At 38.4% G+C, this 26,875-nt stretch overlaps 2 protein-coding genes across 2 annotated transcripts; both read left to right on the forward strand.

Annotated features, from left to right (window-relative positions):
* The first annotated feature begins 3,052 nt into the window (after positions 1 to 3,052).
* Positions 3,053 to 4,443, forward strand: LOC139125130 (uncharacterized). The gene is made up of 3 exons (XM_070691236.1): positions 3,053 to 3,174; positions 3,656 to 3,964; positions 4,337 to 4,443. The coding sequence occupies exons 1-3, from the start codon at positions 3,105 to 3,107 to the stop codon at positions 4,441 to 4,443; spliced, it is 486 nt and encodes a 161-aa protein (XP_070547337.1). The 5' UTR covers positions 3,053 to 3,104.
* A 6,816-nt stretch (positions 4,444 to 11,259) lies between these two features.
* Positions 11,260 to 15,019, forward strand: LOC139125513 (uncharacterized). The gene is made up of 4 exons (XM_070691578.1): positions 11,260 to 11,489; positions 12,314 to 12,621; positions 12,997 to 13,080; positions 13,804 to 15,019. The coding sequence occupies exons 1-4, from the start codon at positions 11,423 to 11,425 to the stop codon at positions 13,810 to 13,812; spliced, it is 468 nt and encodes a 155-aa protein (XP_070547679.1). The 5' UTR covers positions 11,260 to 11,422; the 3' UTR covers positions 13,813 to 15,019.
* Positions 15,020 to 26,875: the final 11,856 nt, after the last annotated feature.

The following is a 26,875-nucleotide window of genomic DNA, read 5'->3' on the forward strand; positions in this document are numbered from 1 at the left end:
TTACGTTGAGGTGTAGGTTTCGGTTTTATCGCCAACCGGGATCGCCAGGTACGACGTCCACATTGAGCCTACGCGACACGACTAGAGCCACGACGTTACTAAGCCATAAAATAAAGCGATCGACGCGTGCGGTACGTCTCGAGAAAAGCTATAGTTTTAGCGACTCGAAATTTTGTTGGACAAATTATGCCTTCTATGATTCCATGTCGGGATTTATCGGGTCACCTTTTTGTAAAAATGACGTGCGAGCTAGCACGGCATCGATCACAACAAATCTGTTTGTGTCGCGAAGCCTGCATGTATACACTGTATGAACAGTAAGCTTACTATGCACGAAAAAAGTTCCGGTTGACTACGTACAACAGTGGTAATTCGGATTTTTTTTAAGTAACAGATTTCTACTTGAAGTAATTTGTGTTATTATCTATAACGCTCTGCTTAGATCGAGCACAGTAATTTCCCACGAAAACACTGTATACTTCGATGTGTGTATATATATATATATATATATATATATATATATATATATATATATATTATATATATATATATATAAGAAATTGAGTTTTAAAATGTAAAACCGTGGTGGTATCTGTTTCAATATTTCAATGTGTTGACAACGATGAAAAGTTCCGCAGCGATTTTTTTTTGAACAAGACCTGCGCTTGCGCGTTGGCAAAACGAAGAATCGAATTAATCACCACAAAATGAAGTGAGTGAACAACAGAGCAGATTAATAATTAGAGACATACAAGTCATTTAATTATAGTTTTGATGTGCTGTGATCTTCGAATATAACCGTCTGAGATTTCTGTGACCTGCCAAATTTTTTGTCAAAAATGGTAAAGTAGTCGGCAATGGGAATACTTTCGCTATAGTCAATCGTAGAATGCCAGGATTGATTACAATAGTGGTAGATGACAACTCACAAGGAAAAGATTCACAAACGCAGTCTAATGATATATTGTTCTTGATCTGCAGCAGTTTGGACTACCCAGGCTACTTATACTGTGTTTTTGGTCAGGTAACCTATTTTTGTAACACCCTCGCCTTACAAGATTTCATCATGGCCATTTTACAAAGGGGTGATCGATGTCACACGAGGGCGCTTTTTCTTGGTGAACAAAGCTCTTGTCATTACAGCTTAAATCTCACTGATTCGAAACTGGCCGTAGTTTATTATTTGTACAATTAGAAATTGCCTTGAAGTATGTAAAACACAACATGTACATATAAGCTGCTGTAATCGGGTCTTACACTTTTAGCACCCTAGGATTATATAGTAATGTTGTACACAACAAGTTTTTGTACGTTTATTGTGTAAAAACACTTTCTTTACCTTTCCAACAGTTTGGTGATGAACACGATTGGAACTAATTTGGGATAATTGGATGGCGAAGTAAGATCGTTTTAACCCGAAAATGTAAGCTCGTCTGCTTTTCTTTTTAAATTACACACTTGTTTTGATGCGTAATTTGTAATATCGCAACATTTAGCTATATGGCACCAAATACTTTTGAGAAATTTGAACAATATGAAGATCCAATTATCCCAAATTAGTTCCAATCGTGTTGATGATAAAAGTTGGAAAAGGTGATGTTTAATAACACTTCCCATTGTTCCAAATTTCTTTTTCCATTCGGTTTGACAGCTGTTATCACATGCACAAGCCAAGTTTGTTGTCTCCGAACAAAAAATACGGGATTTATTCTCTGGTCGTTCTACGTCACGACAACCCGCGTCTATGTCATCAATTTTGGTGCGTCGGACCATTTTTTGTCGATCTTCGGTGTGCTCGTAAATATGTAAACAAACAACATGGCGGCCGATGTTTCTCCCACGATCAAAAGTCATGTAATGAAATCGATATTTTCACAGACTACGACATTACTAATCCGAACAATGTAAACACAAGAGTGTACCGCCTATATATTCCGAAGGAATTACGTGAATAATTGCGAAAACAACGAACTCGAAGCTGGTCGCGTATACCGTGGGTTTCGTACGTATTGCAAACAGGGTCAGGCGCGACGTTTACAGTGTTCGCGCCGTCGAGATTCAGTCGATATTTGTTCTTGAAAAATAGCGTATCTTCGTCTGTGATAAATTTCCAGGACTATGCTATCTTTGAAATAGGGTATAACTTTGCGGAAGATAGCCTACGTGTAGACCGAGAGCTGTCATTTGCTCCACACACGAACGAACGTGAGCGCTAACGCACAAGACGAACGACTGGAAATGATTGACAACTTGTGCACGGCGTACTGATATTTATTCCTAAAGTAGTTCAAAAGTTTAAACGCGGTATCATCATGGAAAACTTATTTTATTTTGCAAAAAAACCACGAATTCTTGGCTTGTGCATGTGATAAGTATATTATTCCCTAATATTTTTCTTCGTTCAGCTCGGAAAATACTCGTGACGTAATGACCGTGTCACCACTCGTCTTCGACTCGTGGTGACACGGTCATTACGTCACTCGTATTTTCCTTCGCTGAACGAAGAAAAATATTAGGGAATAATATCTATTATCATATACTTGAGCAGCGGCTATTGCAGCAACATTTAGTATTGTCTGAATATATCGTCTTCGCGAGTTTTATCCCCGTAGTTTGTTTGAACATGATCTGTTCTTCTCAGTACGTTTTAGATCCCACAGGCTAAAAACCGCAGTGACGGATCATGAAAAACAGCGATAAAGTTGCAAATTAGACATCACAAATATGGTTGCGAATCCTAAGTGACCTTGCCCACCATTCCATAAAACTGGCTGATATCATTCCTGCAAAAATTCCGGTATACGTATTTTGGAAAAATTGAAGCTTACGGTGGATTGGTCAAAAATTTGCTCTTCAATTTAGAACTTCTTGCATTATTTGAAACCGGAATCGTGACACCTGCCACCTCAGACGCGTGTATACGAACTGTTCCTACACAGGTCCGTCAACGAGCCGCGGGTCACAGGTCAGAACTATACGTAGAGGGCGACATGCGCGCCGACACAAAGTTACAAGCTGCCACCTGAGACCACTAATCATAATTTATTAGGACAGGCGACCCCTGCATCATTGGCGTTATCCTCTTCAAGACAGGTTACGTGGCAATGGTTAAATTGGTGATACCTTGTACAATGGTGATAGCTGCACTAACTGCCAGCCTATGTTTTTGCCATGGTAAGCGTAAACTTTTATTTCAATCTGTCGAAGTAGGCATGTGTTAACAAATCTAACATTCAGGTGAATTTGTGTGAAGTTGTCAACTTCATCGGTGACACATGCAGGGCATTGACGTACGACTATGTCTAGCGAAAGATTGGTGGTCGTTACATGGGTCAATGTAAGCTCAAAGTGAAGCTTTGATGCGAACGAGGTAGTGTTTTTGAGGACGTTCATATTTTTACAATGTTATGAAGACATTTTGATTGTTTAACTCAATGCACTTTCTTTAATTAAAGATAATTGTTCAAAGTCTTGCCGAGAAAGGTCTGTTTGCATGTACTTGCCGAAGGAGTGTGTAAAACAGAAATTTCGCCTCCATTTTCGCCCGATTTGAAACTTCCTATCCTGCCTTTTGTTCATGTAATCGTCCGTTTTGCCACTCGCACATCCACGGAAACACCCATTAATTCTTCCAACATTTCTTCCTTACCGCCAGAATTGCAACCCCCGCCCGAACCGCAAGAATACAAGGAGGCAGTGCTCGGACACTCCCTCACTTTAGAATGCCTGGTAGAGACTCCATCAAATGCAACGGGTCGATGGTATAGGTTCGACGGGCAAAAGAAAACGCAAATTGTCGATCACTCTGGAAGTGTAATTAGTGGCTACGAACCTACAGGTGATAAAACTCGCGGAGAGCATAACTTGTTGATTGTGAAAGTCGCCCGGAGAGATCAGACTGTGTTCGGCTGTTCCCACATCCATCGAACACCCCAGTGGTATTATATAAATGTCACTGTTGTAGGTAAGTTACGTGACAGCCGGGTTTTACAAATGTGTGCATGCATGATTATCATGAAAGTACAATTCTCGCAGACTGATGAAAGGAACTTGAGAGTTCTCGCAATATTCTCGCACAGAGAGAAAAATGTTTAATGTTTACAATTATTTAATGATTGAAAGGGTCAAGATCAATAGGGTGGTATAATCTGCGGTGCCAAACAAATAATCTGGTTCCCGTTGAATTTTCACGATATTTTCCAATGATGTCTTCATTTAAGCTCTTTGCGTCCGGGACTCTATTCGTCTGTAAATATTTTACCAATTGGAATTGAGGCGTCTTGATTCAAAGGATTAATAATACTCCATTTTTCTGTTCTTCACAATGTTATTCTAGATGCAGCAGACTCGTCAGCCGGGATTCCAAGCTCAGATATCATCAATGCTTTAATGGCGAGCCTCTTTATGTTTGGTCTTAAAAGTAATGAACCTTCTGTACCGTAACACATTATTTAATTCTTATCTTCGTGTATCCAATCGATATCTGAAAGTTTGTCAAGCGTGATAAATCCTTCCAAGTGTCCGTTAAAATTATAATAAGCCAGACCGGAAATAAGAAATTATTTGAGTGTAGAAGGGTGATTAATATCCACATAATTCTAAAGACTTGTCGATGTTAAAACATTTAGTACTCATTTCAATTTTAATATGACAGATAACTTACTTGTGAATCAATATGTCAGGCAGGACGACGTTCTTAAGAGGTCAGCGTTACAAATACTTTGAACTAGAACGGCGGTATATAAAATGTTTGTCAGGTTATTGAACATTAATATAACGAAATAGGAAAAACGTACTTTCAAAGTTTTTCTTCTACGAATAAGATGTATGAAATAAAGATGTGTGTTCAGATTGTACCGGTCGCTCTGACAGATCTGTTAGCCATGTCCATATATAAAAAAACAGCGCGTAATGAAGAAGGCATGTTACGCTATAGTGTCACCGAAATAAGCATGAATACAAACACCGCGAGATCTATGCAGTGTGTGTATGTTGCAACCGGAATGTTCTCAGATGTGGGCTGTGACGTAATTTATGGTTCAGATCTGCCACTTCTTCAAAGTAACTCTCAAAGGGGTTTAGTGATGGGCATTTCCTTTGTTCTTTCCACAGTGCTATTACAATGGACCTAGAGGAGGACAGCCTGTAATGTAGGACAGTGTGGCACAGGCAGTTTGCTGTTGTTGCGTATCATCATCATCAAAATATATACGGCTAAATGTGGAAAAAGTTGTAGATTGGGGGCTGTGATCTTAAAATATTCAGTAATGACAATATATGTTTGCCTCCTTGCAAAAACAATGGACTTATTATGGGGCGCTTTGACATGAATCTTTCATTCCTCATCACAGTAGTTAACAATTATCTAGTTTTGACACGTTTCAATGACTATCGAGTCACTCCCTATATAGAGGTACATAGATACGATATATCAGTGTTGATATCTGTGTCAGACTGACATTTATATGATACGCTTCAATAAAGCTAGTGACCATTACAGATATCATTGTCATGGTATCTGTTTAACAAGACAGGATATTTCACGCGGAACAGTAGAACTCTTTAACCTTAGACCTTGATAAAGCAAACGTGATTGAAGTGCTCAGTGGACACGTGACCTGCATTTCCGTCGGTACTGTAGCTGTCTCCCTAGCGTTGCAAAGAACATTAAATATCAACAGTAATGCAATCAGGGGCTGTGCAACTAACTGTACGGCACTGAAGCCGGCGTTGCACAGGACTCTGCTTATTTTGCTGAAAATCGTTGTTGCACGACTTCTAGAATTATTCATTGATATGAAGTGGTTTTTGCTTTCTTTTTATATTCAACATTCCTGAAATATTTTATAGTTCTTTTCGTCGTTTGTGTACAAAAATAAACATTGAGTTCAACGACAGACATTTTAAGCTTTTTATGTCACTGCAGTCATGCTTCAGCGACATTTGCGCTATTTGTTTGCATTCTTTTAAACGCAAAATTTAAAAAGTTGTTTGTTCACCTATTAGAATGACAAGCAATTGTAAGTTGGTGAGAATGAAGTGTAAATTTATGCGACTCACTGAATTCCCTGGCTTCTGTTTGCTACTGTTTTCATCATTTCAAAAAAAATCCATTGTGAGTCAAATTTTGTTAAATATGCGAGTTTCATCCAAAGTCTATGTACCAGTAAAACGATGGTACCCAAATAAAAGTTGAAGTTCAAGAAACACTAATTCCTAGATGATGTAGTGATGCCAACCCAATGAAGACAACTTAAATCAACAGTGAAATATAGAGGCCCGCCATTGTACTAATCAAAGATATTGAATCGATTAATAATATATAACGAACGGCGTCTCCCTCGCTCTTAACCATGTGTGTTCTTCTCAGTCCAACTCTAAACTAATACAGCCAAAGCCTTTCCCCTTTAAATCTGTTGGTTTTAGAATCTCTTTTTCTTGCTTTGGTAACCTCCCCTTCGATTAACATGCTTGTACTATAATCTTGGTAAGCACCACTTCGATTAAAATACTTTAGTTGAGTGGCATGCCATACCCTGCAGTCAGATTAGGTGTATTCACGTTTCCTGTTGTGGAGGGACCGTGGTGTTTTATCCGCGCGTTATGTTTGTCCATGCCCCTCGTTCTAATGTCAATTATGTTTTATGGCCTTGCAATATCAATTTAATTATTTTTCGATTGTACTTAACCATTCCATATCTCTATGCAATATCTGTTCATCTGATATAATCTGGTTTGAGCAATCGGATGTGATATTGTCGTTTATAGCAATATGGTCTACTTAATAGCAGATACAGTATCAATGTTTTGAGTTTTGTCACTGTCAAGTGAGGTCAACAGTCATAATAAAACAAACACACCTATAAAAGAAGAATAAATGGCCTCGTAATTGGACATTGTTCATATATGCCACTCGTGTGCTGGCAAAATTAGGAAATCACGCACACGGGGTCATCATGTTTTCAATGTTACCTGATTGGTGATCGCGAGACACCTTGAAATGAAACTTCCCCTGGAACAGATGAAACAAATTGCTGCTTTCAAATATGGTCAATGCTATGGTCGACGGAGAGCCATCGACGGTGAATAAATTACCCTGTGGTGGAATTATGCATGTGCAAAAAGTTACGAAAACGTTGACCCACCTATATTTCTCATGAAAACTCGGCATTTTAAATAAGAATGCTAAATCTGTAAGCAATGGCGGTGACATTCGTAGTCTTAAATTTAACCTTGAATTTGAATATGAATTGAGAGAGATTAGTTGACAAGACTTTGATATTTCGAAATTTTAGGACGCAAAGAGGTTTACGAAATTAGCGAAGTTTTATAATCTGAGGAGATTTTTGAAGAACAGAAAATGGATTATTTACGGGTAATGCAGTCACCGATGTAAAATATTAACCCGTTATCACAAAGAGTACAAACCAACGCAAATAAAGCAAAAAAGAGGCCAAGGTATGGGTAATCAGAGTTGGAGTAAATCACAGTGTCCCATTGAAAACGCTCTGTGGAAGCGCAATGTATTGATAAATGCATTTTGAGATGAATATGCGTGTTCCACCCTAAGACACAGGTTCCGCCAACTGGTACATTTCATCAATTTCGTAAAATCATCACAAAACATGTTTTGAAGGCAGCTGTACAGATTTTACTTATTTTTGACCTTGAACTAAAATTAGGAGGGGAATTAAGCAGAGGTGTTCGTAACTGCCCTCCCACTGCCATATACAGAAAATATGCCCTCCAACTGAATTTTGATGCCCACTACCCTCTAGTATCTACAGTCTGCCCGCCCCCCACTACCCACAACAAATCAAGCTCCTCACTGCCCTCTCCCATCACTGAAATTCCCATTGCCCTCTGGATGATCACTAGGCAACCAAAATCAACGCAAAACCGTGCGAGTAGTATGATACCTTGGAACATTGCGCCCCTCAAGTTCTATCACCCATTGCATTTTCCTCCCTCTACGTATTTTCCGGCACCCACTTTCAAAACTTTTCCCGCCAACTGAAAAAATAAAATTATTAGTATTGAAATTTGCCCCCCCCCCGGAAAACTGCGCACAGACTCCTCTTTGCACGAACAGCTTAGTTGGCAGCACATGTAGAAAGTCTGGAGTCGTACTATAACCTTCTAAATTTCTATGGAGAGCGGTCTCGTTGTCGACCGTTAAAAGGTCGCCTGTTGGTGTTATGTCGGCCCATGTCTTTGGTTTTAGGAGAATTTCTGTCAAGGGCTTGGTAAACCAAGCGGTTAAAAACATTATAAACCGGAAGTGCGACTTTTATCATTTGTCCAAGTGTGTCAGGCTTGTACCTGCACACTAGGAAATAACTATAACTACAGAGACTACCCTATTGGACCAAATAAAAGCTGTTTCCATATTTATTATGATTCCGTCCATAGTACCATTGTCCATGGTTAAGGCAATTACTTAAAGACAAGACAAAGGTAGTATATGAGAATACGACAAGTAACTCATGCCTGTAATCTGACGAAAATAATTTTACTGACATGGCAAACCCATCGATAATTTGTGACGTGCGGCACGTAGCAAAATAAATTCAAACGACAAAGAGTGCGACCTAGTTGTTTGCCAATAACTTAAAAATGCTGTTTAGCATCTGTTAGGTAGAATATATAGAAAATGGCGCATTCTTGATGGCAAAGATCGAGCCACATCTTGATACCACTTGATATCTTTTATAGTACCCTGACAACAATTACCATGTAATTCAACAAGCTTATCTGAATAGCAGCAACCCACTAAGGATTTACACAAATGATTCATTGATTGGTATAGATACAGTATAACCGGGCGACGCGGTAAATATTTACGCATTTTGATACACCCATACACCCATTATATGCATACCGTGTACCGCATTGACTACGTACTGGCCAGGAATTTACTGTTAGCTGTCTCTTCATTGATTGGAAGGTTTGCCGACTTTGAATTATCATCGGTAAGAGTATACTTGTTTGCTGCCGTTTATTTTTTCACGATCGAGGAAGGATTATCTTTCTCCGGAAAGTAGATGAAATCGGCAGAATAAATCACCGATAAATTCAATTCAATTCTTGAACTTCGCTATCGGAAGAACTCTCAAGGAAAGAAGAGTACAGGGGTGTGCAAACGATCACTTTTGATCCAAATTTCTGCTATAGACAATTTCATCAGAGTGGAAAAGTTCGCTACTTCGAATGAGTGATATGATCATGGACGCATTCAACGATTAGGTATACTGAACATGTTTGGTCAAATGGATATTCAGAATACATACAATCTCTTTTAGATTTTGCGAGATAATAGTAAGAAAAGACACTTTATCGCCTTTTGGCAGAAATGTGCGAGAATACATTGTACATTTGTGACTTGATCTGCGAGAAATGTGTATTCTGGCAATCATTCGGCGAAAATTATTTTTGTGGCTTTATATTTGCGAAAAGTTGGCTCATTCATTTGTCCCCTTGTATTCCCACTTGACTGTAAAATACAATATCTTGGAGATACACAGCTGTAGAGTGAGAATTTTAAGCCGTACAGGGTACAAACTTTGTTACATGACATTCCTTGTCCCCAGACACCACATTCTCCGATGTGTGTATGGTTTTTATTTCCCTGAAAGTCATTTAACTGTTTATATTTACAGAGCAATGGTTCAATACCATAGTTTCCCACTACCTTTTACCATTTACTTACCATGTTTTTACAATGTCTGCTTACCTACACTTGATTTCTTCGTACTATAGACATATTTGGCCGACTCGTATTATTAAATAAGTGCCCGTTGGATGATTCGACAACAGGGAAAACAAATCATTCACTCGTGTGATAGTCAATGATACTTAAACGGCTGAGCTTAGGTGTGGACTTATTTTAAAGAATTGTTCCAATAAAATAATCTGATGTATGAGATCTGCTAAGAAATTTATCTACCGTTATCAAGATACAGGCAAATTATCAGACGAGTGTAAACGTTCATCGAAATGCAACTCCCTTTGGTTATAATTTTCGGATGAATAAATACACATTGCACTATTATGACATAATAGTGCAATGTGTATTTATTCATCCGAAAATTATAACCAAAGGGAGTTGCATTTCGATGAACGTTGACACTCGCACGTACACAAAATAATTCAGTGGTATAGGGCTAATATTGATTTAACGGCATACTAACGCTGAATGTTTTGGTCGCTGAGTCGTCGGTCTCAATCTTCCTGTGCGACACAAACATCGGAATGGCCACTTTAGATATATATATAACATAACGTAGCGGTAAGGTTTGTTAGGTCGGTCACTCCATCAGTCTCACTCTTCTTATGCAATTCACCGGTAGATGTTTTATCGTTATGACAAGACTACATCTGTGATGTCTGTGTACTAATAGTGGCGGCCATCTACCAACCATTTACACACATATTTCCCCTGCGTACGTTATCGTCTATCTGATAGTGCTGTAACCAATATGCAGCGATGCCAACCCTGATTGTTTCGAGTTGTAACCTCAACTAACTGATAGACTGGTCGGCAAGAAATACTAAAGATAACTGAAGTGAGGTATCTGATCAATGATACCGGCCCTGTCTGCTTTCGACTTCCGATTCGCGAAATAATGAAACTCAGCGCGTCGTGGCTCAGTTCATCATGCCGTTTTTTATGGCACGCTCATTGTTTGCGCGTTGAATTTCGACGTCTACTTCTAAAAATGTCGGAATGTGACGAATTATGTACTAGATGTACGTACACTTCTTCATTACACATAAACTAGTTGTATCAAAGATTGCCACCTAAAAATGTGCGATTTCCACTGCAGATACGCAAAATACCGAGAGACTTCGTAATAAATCAGAATATTTGAAACTTCTATATCTAAGCGATGCATTCATTCGGCTTCACATGTGTTCACTTATATTGGTGGATGCGACGTAGCTTCTTCCGACGAGCGGCCCTTTGCTAGTTTTCAAGGTCTCGATCGGTTGAAGCAAAGGTGTGTCATCAAAACTACAGAGGTGAAGAGGGTAACAATTGGGCAAAGAACGTGCGTGAATGCACGTCAGTCTTTTCACCAATCAGTACTGAATTTGCACTACTTCTGATATGAACTCCAAATGTAACGCATGAAAGATTTAATCCGATTCGTTAGCAAAGTTATCTCATAAACACAAGTGGTTTCCTTATCTAAAACTGCTATACTGTGATACCTGCCAAATCAGGCTAGCGGCTCAGTGCGTAGAGTCAGCCACCCAGGATATGACGTCGAACCATATTAAAACACGACACAATGCTAGCTATGCCCCAGTATGAAATTGATCTTTGCGCTCTGTCTATAACCACAAAACACCGTTGGACAGCGGATTTCTACCTTATGGGCATTATCATTGTTCGGGACACTCAACAGGTTACGTAGAAATGACTAAGAAGTTGGTAGTGTTTTTCACGTTAATTGCTGGAATTGTCAATTCATGTAGTGGCCTTGGTAAGCATGGATATTTACTTCCAGAATTCGATGTTTGCATGTGTTAACAAATCTAGATTTCAGACGATATCTTGCAAAGTTATCAGCTTCGTCGGTGGCACGTTCTTCAGGGCGTTGCCCAACGAGTTTGTCAAATGAATCATCGACGATCATTGCGTAGCAAAGAATGCGTCAGGACGAGTGTTTTAACAATGTATTGCAAGTCTCCTGCTTGTTTGACTTACCATGAAGGTTGTTTAGTTGAGTAAATCATCATTTATATTCTTACTTGTGTGAAAATCGGAAATGCATTTCATGTTTTATAGAGTAAACATTGTTCTAGCGACTACTTACGATTCCAAACATTAGTAATTTTAAGCAATTTGTTTTTTCAACCACAATTTTACAAAGTGGCAATTCAGTGTAATCACTTTTATGAAAGGGAGTGGTTTAAATTTTGGAGTTTAAATCTTTGGCGTCATGCCGCCTACAACCGCCGTCATATGTCAAGGTCGTCAACAGGAAATACTAGTATATTTACACCCGCCATTGTGATCAAATGCTAACGCCAATGTCGCGTTTCCCGTTATAGTAACGTTGTCTGCTTCCTTTTATTTTTACGTATTTCCTCGTCTTCACCAGTTGCGGTAATCATTTAAGCATTATTAGTCATAATGTCACTTGCAACCTTACGACATGCCGTATTTCACTGTAAGGTTTCATTGAAATTGATACAAGAGTTTCTCCAAGTGCTTGCATCTATCCATCCATACATCCGTTTGTACCGTTACATCCACGGTAAATACAAATCAATGTTTTTATTTCTGAATATTCACAACTGCCAGGATTACAACCTCCGCCCGTACCGCAAGAACACAAAGAGGTGGTGTTAGGAAAACCGGCCACATTAGAATGCCTGGTAACCCCTCAAACAAATGCAAAAGGACGGTGGTTTCTGTTTGACGGGCAAACCAAGACGCAAGTTATCGATAGCCATGGGAGTGTAATGGATGGCTATGAACTACTGGTAGCAGAGCCCTTGGAGAGCATAATTTGTTTATTACTCAAGTTGCCTGGAGGGATCAGGCTGTGTTTTGTTGTGCTCACATCCAACGCACACCTCAATGGCATTGCATCAATGTTACTGTTGTTGGTAAGTTACATGATGGCACGGGTTTACAAATACATATATGCCAGGCGTGAAGATGTTTTCTTAAAATTGAAGAAGAAGATGTGGAAGCTGGTCAAAATATACATTCCGTGAACGGTTGCTTTATTCTGTACATAGTTTTGTGTGTGCATTTTTATAAGGCACAAATGTTCAATCAAAGTGAACACATAGATTGATGTTGAGATCGAATTCTTACATTGTTCTATGTATTAAAGTATTTAACTCGAGTCGGATCTACCTCACAACGTTACGAAGGTGTACCACGGTTCAAAGATCAAAAGGACTCACCATGTTTGTTGTGCACAATGTGTCTTTCTGTTGTGACAGACGTTGTTTCACGTTTCTCGTTTACACTAGATACCACAAACTCGTCTGCCACGGCTCCAAGCTTGTCGATTATGGGTATGTTGCTGGCGATGCTGTGTATGGTTGCTGTCAAAGGTAAGAATTGTGCAAAGTGTCACTTCATTTAAATGTAACCCCTGCATTAGATCGATATAGCTGGATGAGACAGTAGGTTTTGGATTCGGAGTGTCACAACAGATTACAAACAAGTGTCTGATGTCAAGAAAGGTAGTCGTTTACACAGCTTCCTAGGCAGTCATAATTCGAACCCTAAGAATAATATAGCCATTGAATGTACTCCAGTATGTCAGCCTTCCAATCCCTTAGTGCCCATGGCATTCAGATTGAATTTTTTTTTGTAGCGATGATACAAGAGACCAAGCTCTTCTAAATGAATCTGTCAGCGACTCAATGATTTTAGACTATCCTCAGGTTTTGAAAATTATTATAAGTACTTTGTCATAACGAAATTGCTTGCGTGTTGCAATGTGTGCAATTTGAAACGGACTTTAGCTTGAAAGTAAAAATGACTGAGCTTGAAATGAAATGATAATGACAACTACATGTCCACGTATCAAAAATGAAGTAGTAGTGAAGTTATAGAAACTCTGCCAAATACAACTGAGAACTAGCACAACTGAGAACTATTGCAACTGAGAACTAGCGCACATAAACACATCAGGACTGTACTTTATCATATGGCAGCCAACGTGTTCGCATATGTCGTCTGCAATATAATTTATTGATAAGCTCAGTCAACATACGTTTGAATCATCATTTACCGGGTTTATTGAATGCATAACTTTGTTCTTTCCGTAGCTTGCCTGATAACATTGGAAATATAATAAGAGAAGATTCGGCACTGAACTAAAGTGAATGGTGGACAGTTGATTAGTCGCGTATTTCCACGATGCATTCATCATCCCAAGATCAAACGTTGAAAATTCAGGCAAAATGCCAAATAATCTTCTAATTCAAGGAGTATCGACAAACTTTTGTTTTCATCAAACAGCTGATTGGTGAGGTTATCCACGTCCTTGCTTTGCAGCACATTTTCATGACCACCTGTAACAAACACTAAAGCGCTTTAACTTATGTACTTAGAATGCAAATCACGACTCTTGCATTTCAAGTGATGACGTCATCATTAGAAAGTTTAACTGAATTTATGTATGCATCGCAGTTGTAAGGTCACGAAAACCCTTCCAAAATTGTGACGAAAATTGAAATATATGGTGGATATGAAATAATGGACAGAGCAATGAGGTATATGACACCCTAATCTGCCTTGAGATCCATGTTTCACTCTTCTTGCGTAATGAAAAACAAAACAAAACCCCCCAAAAAATCGAGCAAAAAGTGGCATTTTGTTTTGTATTAGTAGTTGTAATGTCAGAGATCTGTGTTTCAGCAACATTTTAAGTATGATTTAATCAATATTGTAAAAGATCGGCTTTCAGGATAAATTTGAATACCAACATCTGAAAGCAAACTTATTGAATATGGGCATCACTTAAACATTCACTTTTGCACTATTTTTAAATATTCTGTGGGTATTAATGTCATTTGCACAAGAATAGGTCTTTGCACCATATGCAAAAGTAAGTATATCTAAGCTGTAAACCACGTCCAGCTACGGCATACCACGAGATTTTGACCAGTTCACGACATATGTACGAACATACACGAGCGACAGCAAGTGCATATATGTAGTGGATGGGTTAAACACGGAGTTATATTTATGCAATAAAGCACACCCAGCGACGATATACCACGAGATTTTGACCAGTTCATGACATATATGAAGTGAGCTAGTCAAGTCAAGTGATATACCATCGCGTGGTGTGATTCATTGCTATTATATCATAACAATATATTGAAATTCTGGCATTGAACGTCAGAAAAGTTTTTTTAGTTTCGAGTCCAATCCAAACATTGTAGCTCTAAAGTTCATCTAAGGTGTTTTGCAATGCAGACTTGCTTATCGTCTAGACATAACTGCAAATATAATAAAGTTTGTGTACATGCCAACTCAGATCAGTATGACGTCACGTTTTCTCAACTTGGACATCCGCGTCTTGCACGGGTGATTTGTACCGAAAAATTTTAAAACATCACTCAAACAACAAACCTTTGTCAAGGACATTAGTGTGTGCAGAATTTAAGTAGTTTTGACAGCTCCGTTCATCTTCTTTGCTTAGTTCTTTGGTAAGCGTGGCGAGTCACTTCTAAAGACCACTGTACTGTAAGGCCATCAATTTATCTCATGCACAGTCCGTCTACCATGGTGGTGATTTGGTTCATGTACATTTATTTTCAATCACTGTACGGTCTCCTCGACTGTTGAAGACGGGGTCACAGGTCAAACTCAGCAACGATGGGAATGTTTCTCAATGACAACGTTATACCTGCACGTAAACCTTGTATGGTAACATGAGCAAAAGTAGAAAGTACTCGAAATATAACAAAGACTGAAAATTCTGGTATTGTGTTTTTAAACAACTAAAATATGATGCTGAAAGACAACGGTGTAGAAGCATTGTACTTCTTCAAATTAACGTCAGTGAATTGGAATATAATATCTAAGACAACTTACAAACGAGTTCTTGCAAGGTGTCTGTCTTTGTTTTCAGACCAATTGATTTAGTAACTTTCCCAAGACAAGCTAATGCTTCGTGTCACCTCTTTCTTACATTATTATTGTAGCTACAAAGACATTTTTATAAGTGGAGACTACATGTATCACACTGTAGTAGTCGACATGTATCGACGCCGTCACTGACTTATACCCACACGAGAAGAATTCAAGCCAGCATTTAGACAAAAGGGGACCAACAAATGGAAATGAATACCGATAAAAAAGTATAGAATGTATAACTCGGAACAGGTAATCTGGGTACTGTCTTGTTCAATGTAGTACAAATACAAATAGAAAGGTGAGAAAGAACTCTAAAATACCTTTCTTATAGAAACATATTTCGAAAAAAAACTAAACATAAAGAAAAAACAAAAATTATGATGTTCACTCAGTTTATTTGTTTTGTCGGACTTGAGATTTGAATGCGATATGCAGATAAAGGGTCTACACATACCATATCAGACCTCCATCACGTGGATGTGACGTCATCTTAGCGTGTATTTGCTAATATCGAGCGGCAGATTAAACTTACTTCTATATAGGGTCATACTATGCCTGTGTAAGGAGAGTACATCACGAAAGAATCTTTTTTTGTATCAAAATGTTTGTTAGCGGCGACGGCGCTTTCTTTTTGCACAGATAGGTGCGAAATACTAAATGATGCAGTAGTGATGGCTAGTCAAACAAAGATAACGTAAGTCAACGGTGAGAGTCAAATCATACAAAAAAAACACACGGAATCGACGGACAAGATGTTATGGTGGCGCTTCTTTCCTTTGTTTCTGAACTCGGGTGTGTTCTTCTCTGTCACTTCCTTTATTAATTAGTTTTTAAATGTCTAAAGCTTACTTCCTTTAATTCTCTTTTCAATCTGCTCTAATTTTGAGATTTACAATTCCTGCCTTGCTATGATCTTGGTAAAACCCTTTCGATTAGAATGCCTCTGCTGATCGACATGACTTACTCTAGATCCAGGTCTCTGATTTTCCGGTTCCAATTTGTGGGGGCACCGTGGTATGGCATCCACGTCTTATGTTTGTAAAATCAGCCTCGGATTGATCCCGATGTTGATTATATCGTATAATGCCTCCCGATATTGTCTGAATTATCTTTATAGTGTACTGATTTATTACATAATCGGTTTCCAATATCTGTTGTACTTACCAAAATTTGATTGGAAAATCAGATCTGACATTGCATTAATAGCAACCGGGTTTGATCTTTATCAGGTGAAGTCAGAGTAATAAACACGCAAATTGAAAAACAAACTACTTATGAACATAACAATGTCAGCGACATTAAATATGCTATTAGTGTAACGGTGCAGGCAAATTTAGAAATCATTGACAATCGATGGACATTTTCTCATTGTAGGCTAGCTGGTAGGTGTTCATCAAAGTATCTTGAAACGCGCAGTTCGAGTCCATAATTCGCCGCTCTTTATTGTTGTCAATCTATACACTAAACTCTATAATAGGGAGGTAAGGAATGATTTATACCATGCACGTGCTAACAATGACAACAAAGGGTGTTCAATTCACCACTAATAGCACATGAAAGGATTGAAATGTCTATAGTATTGGATACTCAAAAATGGAAAAGGGGACTGTTAGATTCGAAGTACAAAAACTACAGGGTTGAAGTCGCCTCGAGAGGGCAACGTGAATGTGCTGTATGGTTCTTGGGTCATTCTTATTTACTTTGGGTCTGAGGGTTTGTAAACGTTTCAAAGCCGGCATAACTATTGATCCAAACAGTTTAACTCAGATCCTCCCGCTGACACCGTAGCTGTCGACCTACAGCAAGGTTGATAAATGACTCAGAGGTAGGTAATTAGACTAATTCACACCGGAGATTGTGTAAAATAAGGTAATTAAAGAAAGTTTTAACGTATTTATGTTACTTTTTACATGAAAATTTTCGATTGATGAACTACCTGGGTAGTAGATTTGCGCATGCCTAGCTTTCAGAATCTCGCCCAGCGGGCTAGTCTAGTCTAGCCAGCTAGTACAGTGGGAGATTCAAATAGAGTATGATTACACAAACCATTTTCCTTAATCTTAAATATCACAATAGGGCTGAGCCCAAAATCTAGCGCAGCGTAAAATTGAAAATGTAATTTCGATTGCAAGTGACAGCTCAACTGTTCATAGTTAGTCGTTTTGTTTAAAATATCTTTTGGATACTCTTCTTCGTCATAGGCGTTGATGGCCTCGCTCGGGACGGAATAGTCTGGCAGAGACCCTGCGATTCGCGTTCTTCCCTGTTGGAACACGCGCGCGCCCTTCAGAGACGCGACGCGAATCCCAGGGTCTGGACGTTCTTGCAAGCGACCGGTCGGATTTCTGCCTGATCCGGGTACTTTATAGAACTCCACACATCCGTTAATCAAAACAAAAATGACAAGTAGCATAGCCAAATAAAATTAAAAATGAAAAATAAAAACATACCGCGTATATAGGTCTACAAGCTACTAGTATATATTCTCTCCGCCCAGTTAGATAGGTTTTTCTTTTGACGTCACTACCCTTATGAATATTCATATCCTTGCAAGAACTGACAGTCGCTGTGTCTGGCAGCGCGTGCTCACAGCTGCACAGCCTTCGAATGCAGGCCCATCGCGGCGCGCACAAAACAAGGCACAGCGACTGTGGAGAGTCTAGGGACGGAAGTGCTACGAAGCAAATCGCTCCTAAAGGCAAGGAACGAGTACCGGTATATGGATCATCGCACGCTGCAAAGGATTCAATGGTAACTCGTCAATGACGTAGCGGGCAGCATAGTCATCATGTGGCTGAAGTGAACCGATACTATTTTCAACTTGACAACTTCGGGATTTGAAATGTTCTTTGGCACCTCTGTCCAAACACTCAAAGACTGGATTTTCTTTTTTAACACAAGTTGTGTGTGCTGCACAAAAAAGTAAACGTACCGTAGGCCTATAGGCAACTGTCCTTTTTGGATGATGTTCCCTGTACATTTTAGGTAGTACACATGGGCTTTCTTTTCCATTGTCGTTGGTAAAATAAACACGCGTACATTTATATAAATCAGAGGCTGGATTACAACGTTGCTTTGATAAACTTCATTCATATTGTAATGACTGGAATTTAGAAGTCAACACTAACAAAACCAAAGTCATTGTTTTCAACAAGAATGCTAGGGTCCTTCGTCACAAATATAACTTTTATTATAATAGTATGAAATTAGAAATTGTTCAAAGCTACAAATACCTAGGCATAGACTTCAAATGTAATGGGAAGTTTGACATTGCAAAGGAGACTCTATACAAGAAGCTTTTTTTTTAAAGGCACTGAAAGCGTTCTTTTATATTAGAAAAGTTGTCAGTTCATCAGCTAACATAAATATTCATGCATGAATTCATATTTTTGACCATGTTATTAGGCCTATACTAACTTATGGATGTAAAATTTGGGGAACTGAGAAATATTCAGATAGGACACCAATTGAAAAATTGAATCTTAAGTTGTGTAAAATACTTCTCCAAGTTAATCAGTCAGCAACAAATTTAGCAGTGAGAGGTGAGATGGGCAAGCACCCTCTTTTAACTTTTACCAAGAAAATGATGGTTAAATATTGGTATAGAACATACACTAAGAAAGAAAATACTTTGATCCATGAGGTGATGGTATTTTGTACTAACAATAACATGGCCTGGGCAACTGCAATGCAAGAAATTACAGGATTGGAGAGTGTTGGTAATTTTTGACAAAATGATAAACATAGTGTGAAAAACTTAACAGATAAGATAAGTAATGACTCCATTTTAAAATGTAAAAATGAAGTTAATGCAGAAAAGACATCATCAGGAGAGGATAACAAATTACGCATTTATAGAAAGTTTAAAACGGATTTAAAATGGAAAAGTATTTAAGCTGTATCAAGGATAAAAATGACAGAAAATACATTACCAGGCTGAGAATAAGTGACCATAATCTGATGATTGAGAAAGGTAGACACATGAGACCAAAACTAAAAGCTGGGGACAGAATTTGTAATAGGTGTGATACCACTCAGTTGAGGACGAATTTCATTATATCATGTGTTGCCCATGTCATACACAATCACGACAAAAATTGTTAGACTCGATAGCAGTCAACAATGAAAACTTCAAAAACTGGGATTTGCAAGGCAAATTTTGCTATATAATGAGCAATACAGATAGCATGATATACCTCACAACATTTATCCAAGAAACAGATATTTTTCTAAGAGTACCCCACATTTCATATTCTGCATAAAGTTATATCTTATATATATATATATATATATATATATATATATATATATATATATATATATATATATATATATATATATATATATTATTATTTGATAAGTATCTTGATAAGTATATATATATATATATATATATATATATATACATACATATATTATTATTATTTTTTGATAAGTATCTTTTTCTTATTTTTGTAGTATTAGTTCTTGACTATGTTCACCTTTGAGGGAATAACGTCAATTAAGTTATCTTATCTTATAAACAATTTTCAATACCACCATAGGTAGTAGTACGTTTTACATGTCCTGTCCAGCTTCTCTGGACCTCACCCATTCGACGATATTATTGGTTTTCTTCGAGGCAAATATCGGTCATTAAAACCAACCATGACTCTACGGAAACAGTAATCATATCCTATGTTTGACGTTAAATACCATTCTTCATGTACAAAAGTTGTGTTAATAAGTATATTATCTGGTCCTTGAATAGGGACGTCAATGAATCAGTGTCTTGTTAGTTTAACATACCGACAGCTTTACTACATTTCAAGCGTGCCCCCGATTGACTCTATTTACTCAGCTGGTGATATCGCCTTTAGGGACTGGTCAGTTTCTTAGGCCTGGGGGGCGGTGGATTATTTTTCATTCACCTATATAGATTGTCATGTATGACAGAAATATTTTGGACGTTAAACTTCGATACTAGAAAGTAAATGTTCGATATTTAGGCATTGTGCAAAATCGCGTCTTGATTGTAATTTGACCTTGATGGCCATTTGCTTTGGTCACCTGTAAAGATTACATTTTTGTGATTCGTCTTTTGACGTGGTTTTCGTCACTTCATGATCAGTGTTTTTCTCTTCATCAGTTGCCCTAGTTTTTGTATTCCCTCCCTCGGATTTGATGATAGTCATCTTCCCTCCAAGAGGAGAAGCAAGAATCGTTTTTGAAAGAGTCAACTGCTGTGATGACTCCATTTGTGTGTGATCGGGTGTTTGTGGTGCCAAAACTTATACCCATTCCTGATCGGAGTTCTGGACGCTTACCTTTTTCGTGTTGGAACATATTTCAAGCCCACGCTTGTGATCGTTTTCACAAAGTTAGAAAATACTCGGTGTTAACGGCTGTTTTAAGAAATAGAAATGTTTTATGTGTTTGCGCTTAACCTTTCACTGATTTCATATGTTTTTGGCACTGAGATCAGTAGCAAAAACTTTTGGTTTTAATAGTCTTGCTTTGCTTTGAAAATATTATAAGGCACAAAGTCAGTTTGAGAAGTGGGTAAAAAAACTGCACTATATTTGGATATGACCTGAGGATCGGACCAGTTGATTTTCTTCAGGGCCAGTGATTTTCCAAAGTTGCTGGTCCACTTGGCCAGTAGAGATTTTATGTGAGTTTCACACACTGCTTACGCTACTCAGTTCTGTCGTCAACCACATGGTGATGCGCCCTCAACGGCCTTTCTAGCAAGCGAGACTCACCGAACCTGCCGGGTTATAGCGTAGCGCAAAGGGACACTGAAAGCGACACAATTTGATTACTTGAAAGGTAACATCTTGCAGAATAGACTGTGAAGATGTAAAATTGCACTGAGAAAAAAATTTGAACTTGTTTTTGTATCACATCTTTATTGCCACAAATGTGATGTAAATCCTATATTTACTAGCAAGCAATAAAACATTATTATTATTATTGAGAATAGGATGCTGAGTTGTAAAATTGAATTTAGAATAGAATTGTTGAGTTGTAAAATTGAAAATTGAAGTCATAATGCTAAAGTAGAAAGTAGAAATTTTGGCATGGATTGAACAACATACGAGGCAGTGTTCAAGTGGATCGATATTATGTTCTTGTATTTGATCTGCCTCTAGAGGGCGCTCTAGTGAGCGGGGTTCAGTCTCGTTCCCTGACTCATTTCTCATACCGCAGGCTGTGCAGTGCTGACGTCGGACGAAGATAGGGTCAGGTATGGGCTATTGTAAGCATGACTATCATTAGTCAATAGTATGGGTGCAGTGACTGCGTTGTTTCTATTTCCAACTTGGAGCTACCTTCCAATTTAGATTTTGTATGCTCATTGAGTCATTTTTCCTCGAGTCCATAGTTTCCCGAACCAAGCATCCTATGTCGACATTGAATGAAAACGAAAAATAGTTTATTTTTGAGTCACTGCCAAATTAAGATCACAATGATCACCAGATCACGTCTGAGAAAAAAATTTATAGACGATTATAGTCATTTCAGCACAAAGTACCATCATAGAAGAACAGAATCGGAGACTTGAAAGTGAATCCGTGCAAACAACTACAACGTTCGCTTTTTTTCGTCATCTGTGTCCTTGCTTGCCACTGTACAGATGTGATGATCACTTATTCTTGTCAAGTGACCGTGATAATTAATATACAGTCAAAATTCTGACTGAAACGTAAGTCCATACCTGACCCTATTTTCGTTAGCAGCGCAGCCAGCGGTAGAAATGGGTCAGGAAACCAGACTAGTTAGCGGAGTTTGTATTTATCAGGATTCATCACCCTTTGATCAGGACACGAACTGGTATCAAATCCGGACAACATGCTTTTGTAGGATTCGATTAGTTTGTATTTTACTAATGATGTTAATTTCCGGCATTGATGGATATTGATTAACCGTTGGTATGGGTTTATCTTCCTGAGTGAAGACCGACTGGTACTGTTTATTAAAGCCCAAATAGCTGCGAATTCCATGCATTGTTTTCATAATTTTATTTTCAAACCAAAGTTGGTTTGTGTACAAGTGCTAACTGAAGAACATGTCTATAAATATCACTCAAGTGTTTAACAGGCTGTCGCACTCATAAAATGGCGCCCATTAATAAGACGCATTAAAGACTGAAAAAGTGTGTAACACTGTCATAAGAGCGGAAAGTGGCATGTAAATTTAAACGTTTTAACATCATTTTAGATTCCCGCCATTTTCAACAATCATGTGACAGAGAAAGTAAAGATTACAACAAAAAAAAGTTAGCCATCGTGTTTTGTGGATTCAGGTAAATGGCATCATGCTTGTTTCCTTTGTGATAACTATGTGCATATGCAGGAAATACTGTTGTTTTGTACTTTTTGCATATGCAGGAAATACTGTTGTTTTGTACTTTTCCGTGGGATGCCATTTTATGAGTGCGGCATCCGTTTATTACCAGTTAAAATACGTGATCCAAATCAGCAAGCAGTGATGCTTCTATCCATGTCCTTTAGTTAGCACATTTACACGAACCAACTTTGGTTTTAAAATAAAATCATGAAAGTAATGCATAAAATTCGCAGCTATTTTGGGCTTTCATACTTTTAGTTTTGGTAGTACATCAGGACTTAGCCTCCCTTCTGTTCTTGTTCTCCTTCGCTGACTAGTCACCGCGTGAGTATTTCAACTTATCATTGTAACCACTGGCCACTTTATGCAAATAATTAAATCAAGGGATTGGCAGGAAATTGTGTGAAGGAGTGACATTTTGCATGATCGAAACACGGCAGAAATTCACAAACGTAAAATGTTCGTATCTCCGTGGCGTTCAATGTAGCTTAAAATAGTTCATGGCATAAAATATAAGATATCAGTAGTTATTTTAGCCAAGGACAGTCAAATACTCAGAATATAATTTCTTGTGTACAATGGGCGAATGTGACTGTTATGCTCAAAATGGTGAATGTTTCAGATTTGACCACAGACGATGTAAGTATAGAAATATCAACACCATACATGAAAATCTGTAAAGTTGAACCTATTTTGATTGATGTGAAAGTTTTGACACTAGCCATCTCTTAAAGGCATGGGTCCGGCATCAGATTGTCTTGCCTGGAAAGTTACTTAATAGATTACAATTTAAATGGAAAACAAAATGACCTTCATAATCCTCTTACAGACTAGAACAAACTCGATCCCAGGGATCGAGTCCCCTACCTTTAAGTCATACTCAGAAAATGACCTCATTTTTGCAGAAAGGCTGGCTTTTGTGTTATGTTTACTTCTCGCTGTACTAATGTCATGGCAACGTGGTGTGTCCTTCACCTATTTGTAAGGGAGTCTGTAGCTGCTTGCGATAAGAAGGCTGGCTTTTGTGTTATGTTTACTTCTCGCTGTACTAATGTCATGGCAACGTGGTGTGTCCTTCACCTATTTGTGAGGGAGTCTGTAGCTGCTTGTGATAAGAAGGCGGGTAGGTTGGCATTTGTGTTATCTGTTTACCTCTTGCTGCACAGATGTCATGGCAACGTGGTGTGTCCCTCACCTGTGTCCTCTACAAGGAAGTAAGTTGCGCAAAAAATATGAGTGATGTCATTCAAAGCTGACTTGGCAATCAACATGGTACACGACTATGATCAAAAAGATTGCCTGGGTGGCTGTTTCTGGAACTGCAATAATAGAAGGCGAACATCACAGTGGAGATTAGCACAGGGAGGAAATAAACCTAGAAGTTCCTAGAAGGGCAGGAAAAATCTTCTTTGCAAAAATGTTTTCCTGATAATTTTTGTATTTATGTACTGTAGCGTAGAGAGTAGTAAAGCATGGAACTAGGACATTGTGGCTGTTTGTTACTTCTGTCAGATTGCCTGCAGATGACAGTTTACCACTCATATTACTCGATAGAGAAATAAGGTGTCAAAGCCTCCATGTTTCGAAAGTTTTAAATGCAAAAACTAGACAAATATCCCAATCTGTTCGATTTGTAGGTGATCAAACCAACGCAAATCTTTTCCAGACAGAAGTACCCCAAGTTTAAAAAACCTATTAGATTCGAGAATACTGACGTCGTAACCAGCTATACAGACAAGCGTGCTGCATACTTAACCCTGTTTTGCTGCAAATCGCTCGGTCACTCTGGCCTTGAATGCTGAAATATCAGATAACCCACTCAATATACAGCAGAGACGTCCCATTGATGTGAAAGGGGCTGATGAGCAGGCCCAAGGCTGTGGGGACAGGACTGTGACAGTTAGAGGTGATTACCAAATATCGCCTGTTCCTGTATCGTATCAGCATGAGTGTCATCTGTGCTGCATCAGACAGGAGACGAAATGGAGTGTCTGACGCAACACAATAACCGATTTATCATTTACTCATGCCAGGATTTTACTAATGCTTTCCCATAAAACCTTACAAACCTTAAATTTTGAGGCTTTATTTTATTACGCCTTGCGCATAAATATCGAAATATTAATGTTACCAATGTGCAGCGATGTCAACCCTGATCGTTTAAAGTTTTAACCCCAACTAACTGATAGTCTGGTAGGCAAGAAATACTAAAGATAACTGAAGTGAGGTATCAGATCAATGATACCTCATTTCTTCCGGCCTTCACTCATTCCGTGCTGACTGTTTTCCACTGACGGAATAATGAAGCTCAGCGCTTCATGTCGTTCTTTATGGTCACGCTCATTGTTTGCACGTTAACTTTCGACGTCCTATTCCAAAAATGACGATATGTGACTAAATATGTACTAGATGTACACTTCGTCATTGCACATAAACTAGTCGCATCAAAGACCGCAACTTACAACTTTTTTATGTGCAAACATTTCAACAAATAAGTTTTGAAGAAGGAAAATACCAGAATATTTAAAAACTTCGCTTTTTCATTTCACTTTTATTGCAAAAGTCTTCCTTCTCGATCGGTGTTTTTTTCTTCTTCTGTCCTGCATGAACTCTTCCGAACCCCGTTTCTATAGGGTATTGACAACTCTATCTTTCCAGTGCTAGTTAAATTTTCCGACAGTATTATTTCGCATTATTTATTTCGTCAACATTCTTTTATTAAACCGTGTCAGGCCAATTGCGATTTCAACCGCAGATACGCATAACAAATCAAGACTTAGCAGCAAAAGCAATAATAGTTACTATATAAGCATACAGTTTTCATGAGTTTCTTCTTTTCATTGATTGACACCACAGCTTCTTCCAATGAGCGGGCCTTTGCTACTTTTTTGGGTCTCGATTGGTTGAAACGATGGCGCGGTATCAAAACTCGTGTAGAAGTGAACAGTGTAGCATTGGGAAAAGAACATGCGTGAATGCATGTCGGTCTTTCCACCAATCAGTACTGAGTTTGCACTACTGCTGATATGGAGTTCAAATAGAGCCCCTGGAAGATTTAAGCTTATTCGTTAGAAAAGTTAGCTTATTAAAATACAATTGCTTTCCTAAAGCTCGTACTCGGTACGCAGCGCTGCGACCCACCCAACAAATAAAGAACTGCTGTGTCAGCCAACCACGACATGAAGTCGAACCCTTTAAAAACCTAACACCCTGCTTGCTATGCCGCAGTATGAAATTGATATCATACACTGAACACCGTTGGACAGAAGATTTCTACCTTACAGGCATTATTCGGGGTAACAGATTACGTAGAAATGATTAAGGCGATGGTGTTTTTCATAGTGGTTGCTGGAATTGTCAGTTCATGTATCGGACTTGGTAAGCGTGAACATTTACTTCCAGCATTAGATGCATGCAAGTGTTAACAAATCTAACTATCAGGTGGGATCTTGTAAAGTCGTCAACTTCATCGGTTGCACCTTCTTGAGGGCGTTGTCAAACGAGTTTGCCAAGTGCATCATTGGCGATCGTTGCGTAGCCTACAATGGAGAGTGTCTTAACAACGGTTTGCATGTCTGCTGCGTTTTTGAATTATCATTACGCGTGGGGAGTAAACATTTCACACTCTTGTTTGTGTAAGCATTGAAAATATCTTTTTCCTTAAATGAGTAAACGTTGATTATAGAGGCAATTTTTTAAATTCAAACATTAGTAATTATACTGTAATTTGTTTTTCTTACCCTATTTTTGCAAAGTGGTGGCTCATTTTAATCTCGATCATGAGAGTGAACGGTTTAAATTTTCTTCAAAAATTTGCGAAAATGTTTAAATCTTTGGTTTCACGAAGACGCCTACTACCACCGTCAGGCATAAGGAAATGAAGAGAAAACTGTATAGTTCTTCTACGTGAAATACTGATAT

The sequence above is a fragment of the Ptychodera flava genome, assembly GCF_041260155.1.
Source record: "Ptychodera flava strain L36383 chromosome 3 unlocalized genomic scaffold, AS_Pfla_20210202 Scaffold_25__1_contigs__length_14229661_pilon, whole genome shotgun sequence".
Classification (NCBI taxonomy): domain Eukaryota; kingdom Metazoa; phylum Hemichordata; class Enteropneusta; family Ptychoderidae; genus Ptychodera; species Ptychodera flava.

What these genes read in the sequence shown, in the direction of transcription:
- LOC139125130 (XM_070691236.1), top strand. Translation starts at nt 3,105, where the DNA reads ATGGTTAAATTGGTGATACCTTGTACAATGGTGATAGCTGCACTAACT. An exon ending in CAGCCTATGTTTTTGCCATG is followed by an intron (nt 3,175 to 3,655) that starts GTAAGCGTAAAC and finishes CCTTACCGCCAG; the next exon opens with AATTGCAACCCCCGCCCGAA. An exon ending in TATAAATGTCACTGTTGTAG is followed by an intron (nt 3,965 to 4,336) that starts GTAAGTTACGTG and finishes ATGTTATTCTAG; the next exon opens with ATGCAGCAGACTCGTCAGCC.
- LOC139125513 (XM_070691578.1), top strand. Translation starts at nt 11,423, where the DNA reads ATGACTAAGAAGTTGGTAGTGTTTTTCACGTTAATTGCTGGAATTGTC. An exon ending in CAATTCATGTAGTGGCCTTG is followed by an intron (nt 11,490 to 12,313) that starts GTAAGCATGGAT and finishes CACAACTGCCAG; the next exon opens with GATTACAACCTCCGCCCGTA. An exon ending in CATCAATGTTACTGTTGTTG is followed by an intron (nt 12,622 to 12,996) that starts GTAAGTTACATG and finishes CGTTTACACTAG; the next exon opens with ATACCACAAACTCGTCTGCC.